The 19,026-nt window shown below is 37.5% G+C and overlaps 2 protein-coding genes across 18 annotated transcripts in view; one reads left to right on the forward strand and one right to left on the reverse strand.

The window, feature by feature from the left end:
- tasor (transcription activation suppressor) overlaps positions 1–19,026 on the forward strand; it is a 119,934-nt gene that overhangs the window by 60,477 nt on the left and 40,431 nt on the right. For 7 of the 10 annotated variants that reach the window (XR_010002605.1, XR_010002607.1, XR_010002606.1 and 4 more), the window contains exons 21-23: positions 1,323–1,431; positions 1,874–2,052; positions 2,142–2,297. Coding sequence is in view for 4 of the 10 variants with exons in the window: in XM_062969880.1 (XP_062825950.1) it covers positions 1,323–1,431; positions 1,874–2,052; positions 2,142–2,297 (444 nt within the window). In the remaining 6 variants the exon portion in view is untranslated. Of the gene's footprint in view, positions 1–1,322; positions 1,432–1,873; positions 2,053–2,141; positions 2,298–2,613; positions 3,980–19,026 lie in introns of those variants that run through there. The other 3 variants (XM_008105248.3, XM_003217753.4, XM_008105251.3) reach the window with 2 other exon arrangements.
- The window catches only part of ccdc66 (coiled-coil domain containing 66), a 62,385-nt gene continuing 55,569 nt past the window's right edge, over positions 12,211–19,026 (reverse strand). For all 8 annotated transcript variants that reach the window (XM_062969882.1, XM_062969881.1, XM_008105253.3 and 5 more), the window contains one exon: positions 12,211–12,584. In XM_062969882.1, coding sequence (XP_062825952.1) covers positions 12,498–12,584 — 87 coding nt within the window. In that variant the 3' untranslated portion in view covers positions 12,211–12,497. The remainder of the gene's footprint in view (positions 12,585–19,026) is intronic.

Raw genomic sequence — 19,026 nt, forward strand, 5'->3', positions numbered from 1 at the left:
ATTTAAGACTTACTGACATATTACATCACTGCAGGGCCTTCATTTTGAAAATCTTGCTCAGGTGTTAGTACTGGGAAACAGTGACAAAGTTGTTCAGGGTACCTCAAATCTAAATACTGTGCAGACATAAAAACAAGTCAGACCCAACTATAGGACTACAGTTTTCAGTGACACAAGTTTCTTATTAATGTATGTATGTTAAAAATGGCATTCAAGTTGGCAACTTAGCTGTTAGCCTTTTTATGGCTAATTTCAGATGCTAAGATGAAACACTCTTGATTCTGGACCATAGAGATCAGAAGTGGGTTTCAGGTGTCCACTTTCCATCCTTCTTCATTCCTGACTTGTGTTAATCAAGCAGTGTTGAGAAGTCTACATATTTGCAAGCTCTGATTATCAACAATCAGACTTTTTCCTATGCATATAGATTCATTTCACATCTTTGTTAATCATGGTTAGCACTGGTGTTGATGTAACAATGCAATGGTTAAATCAACATTTTGAAAGGAGGGACAGTTTCCACATGGGAAGAGGGAAAGAGGCTTGTGATCTCACACATACTATTCCACTTGGGAGACTAGAATATTATGAACCTCCTCATTAGATATACCAAGAGCTGAAAAAAGTTATAATGAGACAAAAGGAAATAGAAAAATGTTCAATTTGAATTGGCACTGAACACTTGAAGAGTAACCTGTTAGCTCAGACAAAAGTCCACTTAGTTCAAACAGCCTGTCTCTTAGATGTCCAATAGTATACATTAAAGAGTGCACAGGTTTGGGTTGATAGTACAGTAGAGTCTCACTTATACAACATTTGCTTATCCAACGTTCTGGATTATCCAACACTGTCTGCCTTTTAGTAGTCAATGTTTTTGTAATCAATCTTTTCAATATATTGTGATGTTCTGGTGCTATATTTGTAAATACTTTAATTACTACATAACATTGCTGTGTATTGAACTGCCTTTTTCTGTCAAATTTGTTGTAAAACATGATGTTTTGGTGCTTAATTTGTAAAATCATAATGTAATTTGATGTTTAATAGGCATTTCCTTATTCCCTCCTTATTGTCCAACATATTTGCTTATCCAACGTTCTGCTGGTCTGTTTATGTTGGATAGGTGAGACTCTACTGTAATAACTTCCCTCCTTCCCCTTCCCTTAATATTCACAGGTACATACATGGTTTGTTGAAAGCTGTACTCTGACATGATGACACATTGACATGAATATTATACATCTGTGAATTTGCATAATCCACTTTATAATAATCTAAGATAATTGCCATCATCATGTTTTTCTTTTTGTTTCCCAAATTAGATAAACTTAGTAGTTTTCTGAAATTCCTCGAAGAGCTTAGTACTCCTGATGGAAAATGGCAGTGGAAAGTTCACTGCAAAATACAGAAAAAATTGAAGGAACTTGGAAGGTGGGTATTATTTCTTAATGATTCCAAGTATAAGAGACACAATGAAATGTCACTTGCTCAGTTTTAGAATACCTCTGATAAAATTACTTCATGGTTCTGTTCCATCAGTTGTTTTGCACCAAAATATATTTTTCATTTTCCTAGACATTTTCTTTCATTTTTTTTTATAATTCAGGTTTGACTAAAACATTATTTATGCTTGTTTTCCCTCTCCATTTTTTAAAAATCTTGCTTAAAGGATTGTGTTTGTGTCATAAATGCATTTTCCTCTCTTTGGGCAGGTATTGCTTTCATATAAAGTCTTAATGTGCCTAGTTTGTAATTATTTTCTGAAAAATAAAGAGTTTAGCTTGTTTGCTTGATCTACATTTCCCTACTTTATGAAAAATGCAACCACTGCACCTGCTTTTAAACAAAGAAGACTCCTTGCTTTTTGCTGCAGAACAAATGCCAATGCCACTAGTTTGCTGACGCTTCTGAATACGTATCAAAAGAAGCATATGGTTGAAATCCTGTCGTACCATAGCTGTGATTCTCAAACTCGGAATCCTCCAGAATTAGACTGCCTTATAAAACTTCAAGCTCAGAATATACAGCAGAGGCACATTGTCTTCTTGACAGGTAGAAAATTACTATTAAAATTATCATTTTTTTGAAAAAAATATTTCTTGCATATATTGAAACAGCTTTTATTCATTCTCTGTATGTAGAGAAGAATGTGTTAACAGCCTCTTGTGCTGATAACGGAATAGTGGTCGCTTCGTTGGATTTGTTCATGCAGAATTTTAAAAGTCTTGTTGGATACCATAACCTGATCACTGATGAAAACTGCCTTCCTCCCCCAGTTGATCCTGAGAGACAGTCAGGTAATACCACCATTTCTTTGATTTTGTTTTCATAAGGGTAACTAGAAGAAAGGGCTGGTAGAGTCTGTCTATTCTTAAATAAGTAAAGAAGCAGTGTATCCAAATTATAGATAACAATTGAATGATGGAATAGGAATGTAATGATATGTGGCTTCTTAAAATGCAGAATTCGTCTAGCAGGGCATCCAAAGAACTCCCATGTGATATAGAGGGGTTATTGTAAAGCTTGTGAAGATGTGGTTTGAAAAACTAGGAGGAAGGATGTCAGTAATTTGTTAATTTTTGCCTCAAATACTGACCTACTGTATAACTTTAGATGCTGTTTGACATTAAATCCTTTGGAGCCGGAAGTTGGGTTTCCCAACAGTAAGCATGAACACATTTTCGCAGAAGCTTTTAGCATCGGAATGTCCGGATGGTCACACAGAGGGTTAAATGTCTGTTGAGTACAAAAATGACAGAAGACCAGCCCTTAAGTGATATTCGACTTTCTGACCTGAAGCCTGAATGTGTGAGTAGTGCGTAGTATTTGTAAACACTCTTTATATTCAATAGAGTAGGATTTTTCTCTTCTTAATGTAGCTCCCATAGAAAACGAAAAGGATGAGGAGGACATGTCTTTGGATTCAGGGGATGAAACATCACAAATAGAAGTTTGCAATGATGCCTCAAAGTATGACTCTCACGTGAAAGCTTTTGAGAAAGAGGCCAAAGGATTCCATGGAGCAGATTGTGGTCAAAAATCTCAAGCTGATGCACTGTTGCCTGCTGAAGGACGACACTGCCTTCTGACTGAAAAAACGTCTAAAATTGATATGCAGGATATACAACCTGTTACACCTGTTTCTACAACACGTCCTGTTGAAGGAGAGAGAACTAATTCAGTTGAACAAGTTCCTCTCAATAACTTTCAGATTTACAATAGACAGTTAAGTGTTCCCCATCAGTTCAGTCACTTTAATGTTCTCACTCATCAGACATTTCTGGGACCAGCATACCCCATGTCTACAAATCAAAATCAAGAAGGTGGGAACTACTTCTTGTCTGCCTACGGTCAGAACCTAGACATGGGCCAGTCTCCATCTCCCAATAGCTGGGATATAAGACCGTTTTCCAAACAGAATTAAGCAAAACTAAAATGAATTTTAAAAATAATTTGTTGTGGACTTTTTTGTTCAAAAAAGTGAATTAGCAGTTTCTATTCTCTGATCTGTCAAGCATTTCCTGTCTATTTCAAAATGTTTTCTTGTTTAACTTAAATCATGAATGGTCTGTATCAGGTGAAGCACCTGAAGTTTGAAATAAATATATATATTTTTTAAACATTTAATGTACTTGAACGAACTTGTTTGTTGGCACTTTTAAGTTTTTACATTTTGTAGTTTATTTGTAATTGAGACTTCCAGCTTGAAGTCTGTCTTACTGTAAAGTGAATGTTTGCTTGAAGCATATGTGAAAGAAGATGGCTTCATTTTAAAAGAAAAGTGTAACAGGATATTGAAACCACTTTTTCTTTATCAAAGCTATTATGTCTGTATGTTAAGGTTTTGTACAGAATCTTTATAGCTATAAAGGCAATGATAGTTACTTTAACAAGTATTTTGGATTTTGGCTACATACCTCAGTTATAACAACCAATGGTTAGTTTTGATTCTGAAAATAAAAAAGACATCCAGATGGGACGTGGTGGCAAGTTGCATTTTGTCTTGCAATCTGACTTGAGGGAACAGATGTAGCTTAATGAGGTCTTCTTGGCTTGGTTTCTATAAATTAGATTACCTTTCACCATCAAATCTGTAGTAATCCATAGTGTGATATAAGATTACTCTTTTCTAAGCTGAGCGCTGAAATTTCTCTTACTGCTAGAGTTATTAAAATGTAAATGCATACAGATACTCAGCTAATTATTCATCAGTGCTTGAATGCTAATCTTGTGCAGCAAAGGTGGAGAATATGAAGTTCTCTAGCTACTGTTGGACTGCTGCTTTCAGTGTTCCTTCTTATTGGCTAACAAGGATTGATGGGAATTGAAGCCCAGCAATGTTAGGAGAGCCATTCTTTTTCATCTTGGGCATGTTGAATTGAACTAGTGGTTTCACTGAAATATTTGGATTTCACGATAATGAATTTGGAGTAGTATTATAAATCCAATGCACTATTAAGTGTAGACTTAGTATTGGTGAACAGCCTTGATAATGGAATTCTGTCTCTGATCTTGGAAGATTTTTTTCAACAGCTTCACAACTTGAGAAGGCTGAGGTATGTAATCACAGACTTCACATGATTGTAGTATTCTGCTAAGAGCTTTGTACCTTTTGCATACATAAAATTGAAACTTTCCCCATTTGCTGATGTGCATCATCTCACAATATGATCTATGTTGTGATTTATGTCATGTAGTAAAAGTCGGTATGTTTTAACACTTGAAAAATCTATCCTTTTCAATTTAGCATATACCATATCTGCTATAAAATAGTATATAAAATGGTGTGCAATAGAAAATTAAGCTAAGCTGCAGATCTAACAAATTTAAGGTATATAATGCTGAAATTGTAATCTGAGCATTTCAAATATCAATGAGAGAGCCTTTAAAAGATTTGGAAAAAAGTATGGGGGAAGATAAACTTTGGTAATGGCTGTTTGAGTTTGGCTACATACTGTTGGGAGTACTTTGATTGTGTTTTCCTGTAAGGCAGGGGGCTGGACTGGATGGCCCATGTGGTCTCTTCCAACTCTATGATTCTATGATATGCGTGTGAGCCTAGAAGAAGTGAGTGGAATGATCTGAGAAGTGTGTGTGTGTGTGTATCTATATCAAACTATGTCTGTCTGTCTGTACCACAAAGGCTGTTGCTAGGTGAAGTGGCCCTCTGTGATGTCACTGGATTGACTTGCAAGGCAAAGGATTGACTGTTGCTAGGTGAAGTGGCCCTCTGTTGATGTCACAGAGAAAGAAAAGTGATGTGTATGAAGGGAATGGAGGAAACAGGCATGTTGCCATGGAGACATTGTGAGATAGTCCCTCTCAGAGCTGGAGAAGGGAAAAAATGGGCAGGACATGGTCCCAACGAAACCCAGACAATGCTGGGTATTTACACTCATCGTTATATAAAGCAGTTGGCTAGATGAATATTGAGTGATAGTAGTAAAAAATGAAGGGATGTATGTATTCGCTTCTGGGGACTGTGATCCATAATACAAATGTTAAAAGTAGTAGGTTTGAAATGATGTTGTAGAAGGAGTGACAGAAGAAACAGAGAGAGTAGCTATCAGATACTGCATTTCAACTCCCATTATTTCAAAATTGACTATACTGGTTAGAGCTGCTGGGAATTGGCATCCAGAACATGAGGGGGGCATGCATACTCCAGAAATGCCGCAGGGAATAGGAAAGGGCCAGTTAGCTTTGCACAGGATAGGGATATATCGATTTCAATAGAAGCTATGTTTCTGTTGCTAGTGGAAGTTCAAATTCTATTATCTGTCTTTTATTGCTCTTTGTTCATAGTCCTCATATGGCCAGTAAGTGGAGTGGATTTAGATGGCACTGATATCCCTCAATATCACTTTAAGTAACAGCATCTTATGTTGTAGGTCATGTTTTTCCTGTATGACTTTGAACATTTTGACTGATGAAGAAACCTGTGGGGCTTCAAAAGCTTGCATAATGTGTTTCATGCTTTAGAGTTGACTCAAATGAGAGATAGCTGCTACTGGATTTTTGGCTTTAGTTGTATTTGGTGCATGGCACATATTTTTGATAGGGAATAAGGTGCATATGAAGAGACGAATATACAGAATTTACATAAACCTTTGAAAATTCAAAGGAGCTGAAATAGAATAAACACTCTTTTGTGGAAGAACAGTGGTGTGTATTTAAATATTGATAACTGTATCGGAGCATTAAAACAAACATGTAAATAGCTAGGAACCTAGCTAGGTGGCAAATTTGACTCTTTTCCAAGAAATCAAGCAGGGAAATGTTGAAAACATGATAAAAACCAGTGTTCAAATCCATATGCAACCTTTCAAATCCATATGCAACCATGAAGCTTCTTTGATGAGTTTATGTTGGTCGCCTTTGCATGTACTGCATGGTACTACTCTTGAGTATGCATAAGCCAAGTTAGAAATGGCTTTTGTACTTTAGAACTCCAGTACCTGTTTACAAGATTATATTTTCTTTTTTTAAAACCTTTCAATTCTATGATAAATGATGTCAAGAATTGAAAGTTATTGTAACATATTGTAAAAGGCAAAGCTTGGAGTAATTCCAGGTTCAGGTAAAGGTAAAGGTTTCCCTTGACGTTAAGTCCAGTCGTTTCCAACTCTGGGGGTTGGTGCTCATCTCCATTTCTAAGCCGAAGAGCCTGCGTTGTCTGTAGACACCTCCAAGGTCATGTGGCCGGCATGACTGTATGGAGCGCCGTTACCTTCCTTCCGGAGCGGTACCTATTGATCTACTCACATTTGCATGTTTTTGAACAGCTAGGTTGGCAGAAGCTGGAGCTAACAGTGGGTGCTCACTCCGCTCCCTGGATTCGAACCTGCAACCTTTCGGTCCAGGTTCAAGGAAGCCTAAATAAACCATTAAAGCAATATAACTGAGTTAGCTTTTTCATGTTGAAAATTCTTTTCTGGCTGTAGTTAAACCGGAGTGCTTTGTGTTAGGATAGTGTAGTCCCAATCTAAAAGTTCTGTCTCTGAAATAATACTGTTTCTGTACAGTAATAATATTCCAAATCCATAACGGGCATTTGTCTGGATATGTCTAACCTGACCGCAGTGAATCACTTGGTTCCACAAAAGTACTTGTAGCAAACCCTTAATGCCACTCAAAGGTTGCATCTTCCTGTCTTCCATTATATTCCTTGGTGTGATGTCCTTCTTGATAGTAATATATGAATGAGGAGAGTGATAAACTAGAATTCACCCCTCAAGGCTATCTGGAATGTGTTTCATGTCATAACCGTGACAACCATATGTGATGGAAGTCTGACCTCTAGAGCACCTTGGTGAGGATAAGGTAAGGAAAAATCGCAGAACAAACAATTAGAACTAACACACCGTGAACTCTGTTCTTCAGCAGTGAAATGCTTCCAAAATGTATCAGGGATTTTTTCCCCTTTCACTAGCCTCAGCCTTTTTTCAAAAATTCTATTTTGGTGAACAAAATTACCAATTTGTGCTTTTTAAAACGTGTGGCTTGTCTGATTTGTGCTTTGATTTGTGCTGATTTGTGCTTAACCATTCACACATGCTCATTAAGATTCCAAAGGCAGCTGCTTTTTAACCTTGCCTGCTGTAAGGACGCACATGTCTATCTAGTCATCCCTTTACATGGTTATGGCTTTTGTAAATTTGATTATTCACAGATTTGATTAAAGTGTTTTCTCTAGGAATTCCTAGGTTCCCTAGTGGGACTTGTATGAACAACTTCTTCCAGTCATACAGGAGAACACCTCTCTAGCAATGTCTAGGTTCTCAATTGCTATTCTATGGTCAACTTCCAGCAAAAGTTGACCATAGGATCATGCTGGAAAAAGTAGAAATTTCTGGAAAGGTGTTCTCTCAAATAAAAAAGTAATTTCTTTATTGCCCGTTTTTCACTTTCATTGAGGTCCTGTGATCTAGGCCCAGCAAATGTGGAGGGCTGACTGTAGTTAGATCAGCTAGAATGGAATCCTACTCTTTCCCTGATCAAGCTTTATTGGTTGCTCCACACATGTATCTGCAACCCCAACAGTTTGTGTTTCTCCAGTCCTAGGCAGAGGACCAGGAGACTGGGGAAACATAATAAAAGGAAGCTTCTTTGTCAGAGGGCTTGTTAACTGATGTATGCTTAAACAAAAGCAGAAAAAAGAATGGCGTATATTTCTGTAAATAAGCTACCAGTTGGATGAATATTGATTTGTATTCTGTAGTCTTTCTACATTGTATATACTTACACAGAGAAAGTTTACTACAGTGATCTATGTCTACCATCTAAATAGATATAACTAGCTGTGGCTGAATATAGACTTACTTGTCCTAACATAATGTTTAACATGAGGAGAACCTTATTATATTTCATTTAGTCAAGTTGTGAGATCTCGAAAAGGTACAGTTCTGGAAGGCATCAAACCAACATATGAGAAGATTCTCACTTTAAAATTAAATTGTATTTCACATTATTAGTTCAATAAATAAGATTTTTGCTTATTAATGTGTCAGTTGTCTTCCAAATGTGTTTACTGGCACACTGTTTTTACACATGGGTTACAGTAGCGCCATATTGGGGAGATGTGTTTCAATTTGGTCCCTTCTGAAGTGCAAAGGATGGGATACACAGCATCCCCAAACTTCAGTATTTATTTATTTACAGTATTTATATCCCACCCTTCTCACCCCGAAGGGGATTCAGTGCGGATCACAATGTACATATACATGGCAAACATTCAATGCCATTAGACATAAAACACACACAGACAGAGACACAGAGGCTATTTAACATTCTCAGCTTCTGGCTTCGTGAGGGTATGCTCGATTCCGGCCACAGGAGGTGCTGCTGCTTCATAATCCACTGTGATGCTGAGTCCTTGATGGAGTATTTACTCCATCAGCATGCACGCTCTGGACATTTTTATGGTGACGTAAATTAGTCTAAGTGGTCCCTAAATTTTCTACTTGACAGATGCAACTGTCTTTCGGGTTGCTTAGGTAAACAAAGAGCTGGGGCTATTTAATGGTCCGGCATTCAATCCAACCTGGGCTTCGAACTCATGACCTCTCTGTCAGTAGTGATTTATTGCAGTTGGCTACTAACCAGCTGTGCCACAGCCCGGCCCAGTAATGTTGATCTTGAAGACTACTATGCTATTACACAGCAAATAATGTACATAGGTACCTATGATACCAATGAGAACTCCATCTGACAGAAGAACAGAATCAATTCAATTACCAAATTACTGAAAAGTAATGCTTATTATGAAGGATGATTTTGAGATGGCTGGGAGAAGCAATGCGCTCACTAATGGGTTAATTCCTGTATGCCATCTGACATGATAAGAGTCTGTGTTCTTTCCCGGTCAACATTATTAAGACTTCTTCCTTTCCCCAGGAGTTTCATTATCAAGCCCTACCCAACTAATCACTGCACCAATTTATCTTAATATATACAGGGGGATATGGGTTACTAATCCCAGAATCGCACTTCATGGTTCTCAAGATGACATGGCAGAATCAATTCACTCAATAATGGAACTTTCCCAAACCCCTTTATAAGAGTGAGCTATCCGTCAAGATACGACTTCCTGAAATACTGATCACCCAAATGCTGCTTTGGCAGATCTGTACTTACCTTATTCATAATGCCTTACAAAAGTTATCCATTTGCCTTACTGAAAATAATGTTACTGCATAACTAATACTGGAAGCTGTCAATCTCGTTGAATGCTGCTAGAAATTGTGTGATCTGGATTTCTTGACCAGATCATAATATAAACGAATACAACCTTGAATCCACCTAGATAGTACAGTTTTTGATGCCTTTTGACCTAAAGTATATGGATTGAATAACATAAAGCTTCAGATTTTTGAATTGTGATGTCCTTTCTATATATACTGTGTCTGCCCTTTTCAAATCCAAAGTGTGCCATCTCTGCATCAGTGCACGCACTGGTTTGGGGCAGAAATCTGTCAAATGAATCCTCTCATTATATCCCTTTTTAGAAATATACTTTGGTTAAAAAATGTGCTCCAAAGACTGTATTCAACTATCTTGGTCAAACCTACGCAAACCTCAAGTAACTGACACAGCTGCCAACTCAGATATCCTTCTCACTGACGTAGCTCCTGAAAAATCAATAATAAGGATGCTTCCTTAATTGGTTCAAACGGTGAAATTGTTCGTGTATTCAATTCCAATTAGAAGACTTTTAACGGAAATCTGTGGAAAGTTGGGAAAAATTCTATGGATGCACTTGTCAAAAATCTCTTCACGTGAGGATATTCCAACAAGAGAACTCCTTTCAATTTAAACCCAACAGATACTGTAGCCACCTGATGCTTCAAAGTACCAGGTCTCAGAAACCTCAATCATATGTGGTCCACATGAACCCTTTGTGAACTCCACCATTGGACAATTGTCTTCCTAAGTTCTACTGTATATATTTTGGGTTTGACTGATGGCTTGAAGCCAAATACGTTTTACTTCCTTCCTTTGAACAACTCCATTTTTTCTAATGATCTCAAAGTCCAAACTGTAAAACTTAACCAATTCAGATTTGGATAAAATATTCACTCTTGCCACAACAGATCTGGACATCTCAATAAACTTATATTTGAATTAATAGTGGGAACCATGGACATCTGGGTCAATATGAGGCTATCAAAAAGACACATGTGCTTTCTTGCTGTATTTTTATATTATTTTGACTCAACTTACAAATAGAGCAATAGATAGTTCTTTTTTATTTTTATAAGAAGAGATAAGACAGCAGAGCATCAAGACATACTACCCAAAGCAAACAGAGGGAACTCCAGGATTACCTGAAGGTCTACCTGAAGAAGGTTGCCGAAACTGGATGCATATCCGGGAGACCAGTCGTATCAACCAGATTTAATTGACCACATTATCTCCGGGATCCATATACTGTATAGACTCTGGAATCCACCAATATACTCCTTTAACCAGGGAGTTATCCTTCTTTGTTACTATTGACACGGAACGTTGATTTACTTTGAATGATTGATTTTGAAGAATAGTGTTACAAACCTTGAGAATATTATCAAGACTTTAATAAGACTACTTTGTGTACCAATAATTATATACGTTAGAATTGGACATTGAATTATATGTGGTTTGTTATATTGTTACTGATACTATACATAAGTCTACCATTATTCATTGTGTAAACGATAGGAATGGAGTTACGGTCAATCATCAGGTTTATTTAAACCCAATTTAGATTTGAGACAATTTTGAATCATATGTATTTACCTGTACAGTTGGAATATATAAACTGATACTACAATCATAATATATGTGACTATATCACTATAGAAGTATATAACTATAACATAACTTACTTTATATTATATCATATACCATACTTTTCCTTTTTTCCTTTTTGCTGTATATAATAGACATCTGTGCATATAGCCACTGCTGACATTGGCATCTAATATCTGACTCTAAACCCCTTTTCCTCCACCAGAAAAATGATTGCTTCTTCCAATCTCCTTTTAGTCAGTATAGTAACACCCTGTTTTTTTCCCCTCACTTTTCTACACTAAATTTGCAAGGCTTGCTCCAAATAGCAACCCACTTTTATACTATACATAAGCTAAGTTATTCCATATCTGGTCTGCCTTCTAATGACGCAGATAACTTCACTACTGAAATATTATCTTGAGAACTGCACATGCCTATTCACTGTGCCCCACCAAAACATCATTTGTCCACATTACCCTTTCCTGATAAACTGAAGGAAATGGTTAATGATGCCTCATGTTGTACAAATATTCAAGTTATACTTTCAGACTAAGATGCATGTCTGCACACTATTTTGTACAAAAGCTACAGCTATTCTAATTTTGAATTTACTTCAATTAAAAACTCAAATAGTCATGGCTCTTCAAGCATCCTGTCACTGTTGGTGATTATTCCATAACAATTAGTAGTTTCAAAATACATAAAATTAGTTCAATATTCCCACATTTAGTGGGCTTTTAATCAATGCTTTGCATTAGCATCTTTGAAACAAATTTTGGGGTATGAATATTTTCTTCATAATACTGTCATGTTATTTGAATATGAATTGAGCAAAGCTGCATACTTGCTGTAACTGGGAATTCATTTCCCTTTCCAGAAGTCTTTAAAATGTGAATTTAAGCGTTACTGGCACAATAAAATAAGACTGATAAGCAGCTATTGCATTTGGATATCCAATACTTTATTATTCATGCTAAGAACAAAATACATAAAATTTAAATTATTTTGACAACTATTCCACGTAAACAAAGTAACATGCAGCACTGTTTCCCATTAAAGATTTTCTTTCTATTACTGGTAGTTACACATACAAAATATGTACTCATTTATTCAAGCATCTTCAACTGAATGAACAAGTTCCACATTCTGCAGACTTCGTTCATAATTACAGTAGTAAGTGTAAAGTGCCAACACAGCAAAATATCTGTTCATCGAACTTGGAATTCCTAAAGTAGTGAAATGAAGTTCTCTTCTTGATTTATAATGCTTGGAATAAGACATGTCTCCAATTCTTTCTGCTTCTGGAGAAGACCCTGGAAAGATAAATGACATGACTTTCATAAAAGTCTTGAAACTGTTCTAATTAGTAATCAGCATATCCTGAGTGGAAAAAAGTGGTGAAGATGTCATAATTATATTCTCCTTATAACATGGAAGAAAACTCATCAGATGAGGATGAACCTGGTGCTGCATTCTGTCTGAAAATAAGTCTCTTGGCATGTAGAGAATAATGTGAAAGTGGGAACATAATGTCAAGAAATTGAAAGTTGGCAGCTACATTTACCTAAAAATCCTTTTACCAATGTTACAGTTTATGCTGTTAGAACAGTGTCACATACAAAAAAACATTGAATCAACTCTTCAAACTTCAAAAAAGATGAACCAAAGATGTTGGGAATCCATAAATCGGAAACAAATTCCTATATAAATATTTAGTGAAGGAAAATCAACACTTTATGAATAAAGAGCTCGTCCTTAAATTAGTTGAGTATGTTCAAGAGAAAATCCTATTTTCATGCCAAATTTTATGATTTTTCCTGCAGCAGTCATGAAAAAGGATGTCGTATCAGCACTCTTTGAAATATATCAAAAGCAGGAGGAAAATAACTTAAGCAAAGACCATTGGGTGCACCATACCGGGCACTACACAGTATTAGGTACCTTGGGAAGTCTGACTTGGCCATGGTAGTCCATGCTCTGGTTACATCCAAATAGACTACTGCCAACGCGCTCTACTTAGGGTTGATTTTGAAGACTGCTCGGAAGCTTCCAATGGGCAGCAGCCAAATTGCTTACTGGAGCAGAGTACAGGGAGCATACAACCCCCTGATATGTCAGCTCCACTGGCCGCCAATCTGCTACTGAGCTCAATTCAAAGTGCTGGCGTTAGCCTATAAAACCCTTAATGGTTCTGGTCTAGCTTACCTGTCTGAACGTATCTTCCTCTATGAACCATCTCAAAATTTGAGATTGTCTGGGGAGGCCCTGCTCGATCCCACCTTCCTCACAGGCGACATTGGCGGGGATGAGAGACAGGGCCTTCTCAGTGGTGGCCACTCAGCTATGGAATTTCCTCCCCAGGGATATTAGATCAGATCTAATAATAATAAGATCCCTCCTGATCTTCTGCAAGAGACTGAAAGTGTATCTTTGTGACCAAGCCTTTGGAGAATTGGTGCATTAGACATATATGGAATGAATGGTCCAGATTATGCTTATGGATTACGTGTTTAATTGTGATTAATTGTGAATGTACTGCTTTTAAATATTTTAAATGTTTTAATTTATTTTATAATTCTCTTTTAATATCCATTTGAATTGTACAATGTTTTTAAGGCATCAGATAGATGCCTATGTGTAAAGCCGTCTTGAGTCCTCCGGGGTTGAGAAAGACGGGGTAGAAATGTCATAAATAAATAGAAACAAATCTTCTAGCAAGTTTACCATCAGAAGAGATAGCAAACACACTGAAGGTTGGGATTTCATTTTCATTTTTCTTCTTCCACATTAAACATTTCCTGGATTTGAATAGAGATGTCTGCTGATTGTAGGACATAAAGCTTTTTCTCAAATGTAACATTTTTGTAATACACAATTGAAAGGAATATATTGAATTAAATCCAAAGAATAGCCAGTAGACGAAAGCAACCACTACTAGTAATGTTCTATAAAATTTAAGGGTAATCTTCATATCTGGTTCAGAGAAAGATGTCTTTGGATCAAACTCGCTATCCTTTTAGTTTCTCAATCTCAATTTCCTGCCATATCTTGTCATGCTTATCCTACCTATCCAGCAAAATCCACTACACACACACACACAAACAAAAACAACCAAAAGTTGGAAGGATAGAAACAGCCCAACTTCCATTCCAATGACAGTCCAGCTACTTTCTGGAGGGAAAACAGATCTCACATAATGTGTGTAAGTTTGATTAAATTAAGAATCTGCTGTCTAATACCTCTGAAGATAAGCAATGGACTTGAAAATTCCACCATGTAGTGCTTAAAACATTTGCACAATGTTAGATTTTGGTCACTGCTATCATAAGTTGTGCATATTTCCTGTTAGAATTATCAATTTTGAACACAGCACATGATTCCAGATGGAATAGAATGACTCAATTTGCATATTCTATAGTTCCAGTGTGGTGTAGTAGTTTGACGATGACTCTGGAGACCTGAGTTTGAATCCCACTTCAGTCATGGAAGCCCCCTCGATGGCCTTGGGCAAGTCACACTCAACCTCAAAAGTAGGCAATGGCAAACTCCCATGAATAAATTGTGCCAATAGAACCCTGTAATAAGGTTAACATAAGTCGGAAATGACTTGAGGGCACACAACGTAATACTCTATGGCCTTTTCATATAAGATCCCATTTCAAAGGCTAAACATTTTCTCCTTTGCTCCAAGAGTATTAACAGTACAATCCTATATGATCTAACTTAGTTTTTAATATCTGTACAATTCAAATTTATTACCTGTTTTTATATCTCTTTCTATGCTCTTCACATAGAAGAGCAGCCAAATAATATAAGCACAAATTCAACATCTATCCTAAAAACTAAAAGGTGTTCTTCACGGTACCACAGAGAATTGACTATATTCATGGCTGGAATGAGGATTGTGTTTTAAATATGTCAAAAACGAAGAAAGGCAAACTCATAATCAATACAGATACCCTCTACTGCCATTTCTATACAGACTTACAAGAATATCCTCACTAGAACTGACAGAATCTTGTAAATAGTTTGTCAAATATTGAAAGACACACTATACAAGCTATATAAGGACAAGGACCAAAGTAGCAATAAATCATGAGACAGGATCAAAAACTAAGAGTTCTAGGGCCCAAATGACTTTACACATAAGATCTGGCACTGGAAATAGAATAAGGTTGATCATCTAAGGCAGTAGATGTTGGGAGTCAATGGTCACAGGCTGCTGGATGATGCAACTGAACCTGCTGTCTCCAGGTTTGGTGCTGAGCGCTGTTCTCTTGTTTATACTGAAGTACAATTCAACTGCCAGACAAATAAAAAACTATTGGCTTAGCCATAATTCGTACTTGGTGAAAACATACAAAAGAAGTATTGAAGCAATACCTTCTTGAATACTTTTGACCACATTTTTATATAGCAGGGATGGATTGCTTTGTCTCATTGTCCCCACACAAATGTTTGCAAAAGTATTTGCCAGAGAGTGGTGCAATGGTTTGCTTGTTGGACTATGACTGGAGTCCAGGAGTCTGCTTGGCCCTGAAAATCCATGGAGCGATCTTGGACAAGTCAAAGAAGGCAAAGGCAAAGCCCCCTCTGAACAAATCTTACTAAGAAAACCCTGTGATAGGCTTGCTTTAGGGTTTCTACAAATCAAAAACAACTTGAAGGCACACAACAAGGTATTTTTCATATATAGACTCACCCATTACTACCCATCTTTATTAGAGACACCTATGCAACCTCTTTCTTGAATGTCAGTTTTCTAGATGCTCATAACAAAAAATTATCTAATATCAGCCAACACAAAAAAGGACCGAAGAAAATGGTTTTGTGCTCTATAAAAAAGAATAGTTATGGAGGTCAATCCAGGTCACTTGACTGCATCCAAATATATAAAAAACGAGAGCAGAACAGAACAATTAAAAGATTGGGAAGAAAAATGTGGTTCCTTTCCTGCTTCTCCCAATATGGAAACTCCTCTAAGAATCTGAACAGATAACTGTATGTCATTCAAAACAGATCTAGAACCAAGCCTGCTCTGAAGTGGCTTGTCCTACATTGGAAGTTAGCTGTGAAAGCAGGGAGACCCAATAAGGACACATATATTATGTAAGCGTAGTACTGAAAAGGGAGATTTGCGTTCCGTGGCATTGTAATTTCCATACAAGAATACACTCAGCCCCTCTGTATCCAAGGGCTCTGCATCTATTTCAACTATTCTGATATTTGTTGGAAAATAAACTTTGTCAAGAGTACGAAGTCCCAACAAATTCCTCACTTGCCTTACAGGTAATATTATTGTCCAGGAGGTAGAAGAAGTAACAAGGGGATCAGCTATTCTGGATCTGATCCTAACCAATACTGAGGGCCTGGTGAATGGAGTGGAAGTGGTGGGATCCTTAGGTGGGAGTGACCATGTGCTCCTGGAGTTTGTGATATAGAGAAAAGGGAAAATGAAGAGAAGTCAGACATGCATCCTAGATTTTAGGAGAGCTGACTTCAGTAAACTTAGTGAAATACCGAGTGATCCAATGGATAGGAATTCCTAAAGAGAAGAGAGTTAATGATGGATGGGAGCTTCTTAAAAGTGAGATACTGAAACACAAATGCGAACAGTTCCAACAAGGAGGGAAAAAAAAGAAAAGAAACCAGAATGGGTGTCCAAAGAACTTTCAACTGAGTTAGGATTTAAAAGGGACATGTACAAGAAATGGAAAGGGGAGGAGGAATCACCAAAGATGAATTCAAATGAACCAACACAAGCTTGACCTCATTTTGCACTTTAGCCTTTCAGACAGGGGAAAGGTCTGAAAGGCTAAAGTGCAAAATGAGCTCAAGCTTGCTAGAGAAATTAAAAAAAAACAATAAAAATGGATTCTTTGGTTATGTCAGGAAAAGAAAGAACAAGGAAAAGGCAGTGTTTCTGCATGGAGAAGGTGATGAAATGCTAATGGAATAGGGAAAGGGCAGAGCTGCTCAACCCCTTGTTTGCCTCTGGCTTCTCCCAAAATGAGATCAGTGTTCAACCTAAGCAAAATGGAGTGGAAGAGATAATAGGGAATATGCAACCCAAAACAGGTAAAGAAGTAATCCAGGAATACCTGGCCATTCTAAATGAATTCAAATCACCAGGGCCAGATGAACGACAGCCAAGAGTATTAAAGGAACTAGCAGAAGTCATTTCAGAACCATTGGCAATAATCTTTGAGAATTCTTGAAAACAGAAGTCCCAGCAGATTGGAGGAGGGCAAATGTCCCTATCTTAAAGAAGGGAAAAAAGAGCACCCAAGTAATTATGACCCAGTTAACTTGACATCAATACTGGGAAAGATTCTGGAGCAGATCATTAAGAAGACAGTCTGTAATCACTTAGAAAATGTTGTGATTACTAAAAGTCAACATGGATTTCTCAAAAACAAGTCATGCCAGACTAATCTTATCCTTTTTTCCAGATAGTTACAAGCTTAGTAGATGCAGGGAATGTGCATGTAGCATATCTTGATTTCAGTAAGGGCTTCGACAAAGTTCCTCATGATCTTCTTGCAACAAACTAGTAAAATGTAGGCTAAACAGTATTACTGTTAGGTAGATTTGTAATTGGTTAAAGAACCAAAGCCAAAGATTGTTCACAAATGGTTCATCTTCAACCTGGAAAGAAGTGACAAGTAGGCTTCAGTCTTGGGCCTAGTACTGTTCAACGTCTTTATCAATGACTTGGGTGTGCTTATCAAGTTTTCAGATCACACCAAATTGGGAGGGGTAGCTATTACTCCAGAAGACAGGATCAGAATTTAAAATGATTTTAACAGAGTTGGGCCAAAATTAACAAAATGAATTTCAACAAGGACAAATGTAAGATACTTCACTTAGGCAGAAAAAAAATGAAATGCAAAGATAAAGGATGGGTGATGTCTGGCTCAACAATAGTACATCTGGAAAGGATCTTTGAGTTTTAGAGGACAACAAGTTGAACATGAGCAGCGTGATACAGCAGCTAAAAAAGCCAATGGGATTCTTGGCTGCATCAAAAGGAGTACAAAAAGGAGTACAGTGTTGAATCAAGGGAAGTCACAGTGCCTCTCTATTCTGCTTTGGTCAGATCTCAGCTGGAACACTGTGTCCAATTCTGGGCATCACAGTTTTAAGTGATATTGACAAGCTTGAAGTATCCAGAGGAGGGAAGCTAAAATGATCAAGGGTCTGGAGACCATACCCTATGAGGAGCATCTTAAAGAGCTGGGTTTTTTTAGCCTGAAGAAGAGAAGGTTGGGAGAGGATACATGATCGCATGTTTAAATATTTGAAAGGGTGTCATAAGGAAGAGGGAACAGGCTTGTTTTCTGCTGACCCTAAACCGATGTCTGTCAGCTGTGATGGCCTGGATGAGGATGAACAAATTGACATTGAATCCTGACAAGACAGAGGCATTCCTGGTAAGTCGCAGGGCCAATCAGAGTATAGGGTTGCAACCTGTGCTAGATGGGGTCACACTCACCCTGAAAGCACAGGTCTGCAGTTTGAAGGTCCTCCTGGACTCAGCACTGATCCTGGAGGCCCAGGTGTCGGCAGTGTCCAGGAGGCCCCTTGCACAGCTAAAGCTCATACGCCAGCTGTGCCCATACCTTGAAAAGCCTGACTTGGCCATGGTGGTACATGCCTTAGTCACATCCATATTCGATTACTGCATTGTGCTCTACATGGGGCTGCCCCTGAAGAGTGTTCTGAAAGTTCCAACTGGTTCAAAGGTCAACTGCC

Source organism: Anolis carolinensis, chromosome 2 (assembly GCF_035594765.1).
Source record: "Anolis carolinensis isolate JA03-04 chromosome 2, rAnoCar3.1.pri, whole genome shotgun sequence".
Taxonomy (NCBI): Eukaryota; Metazoa; Chordata; class Lepidosauria; order Squamata; family Dactyloidae; genus Anolis; species Anolis carolinensis.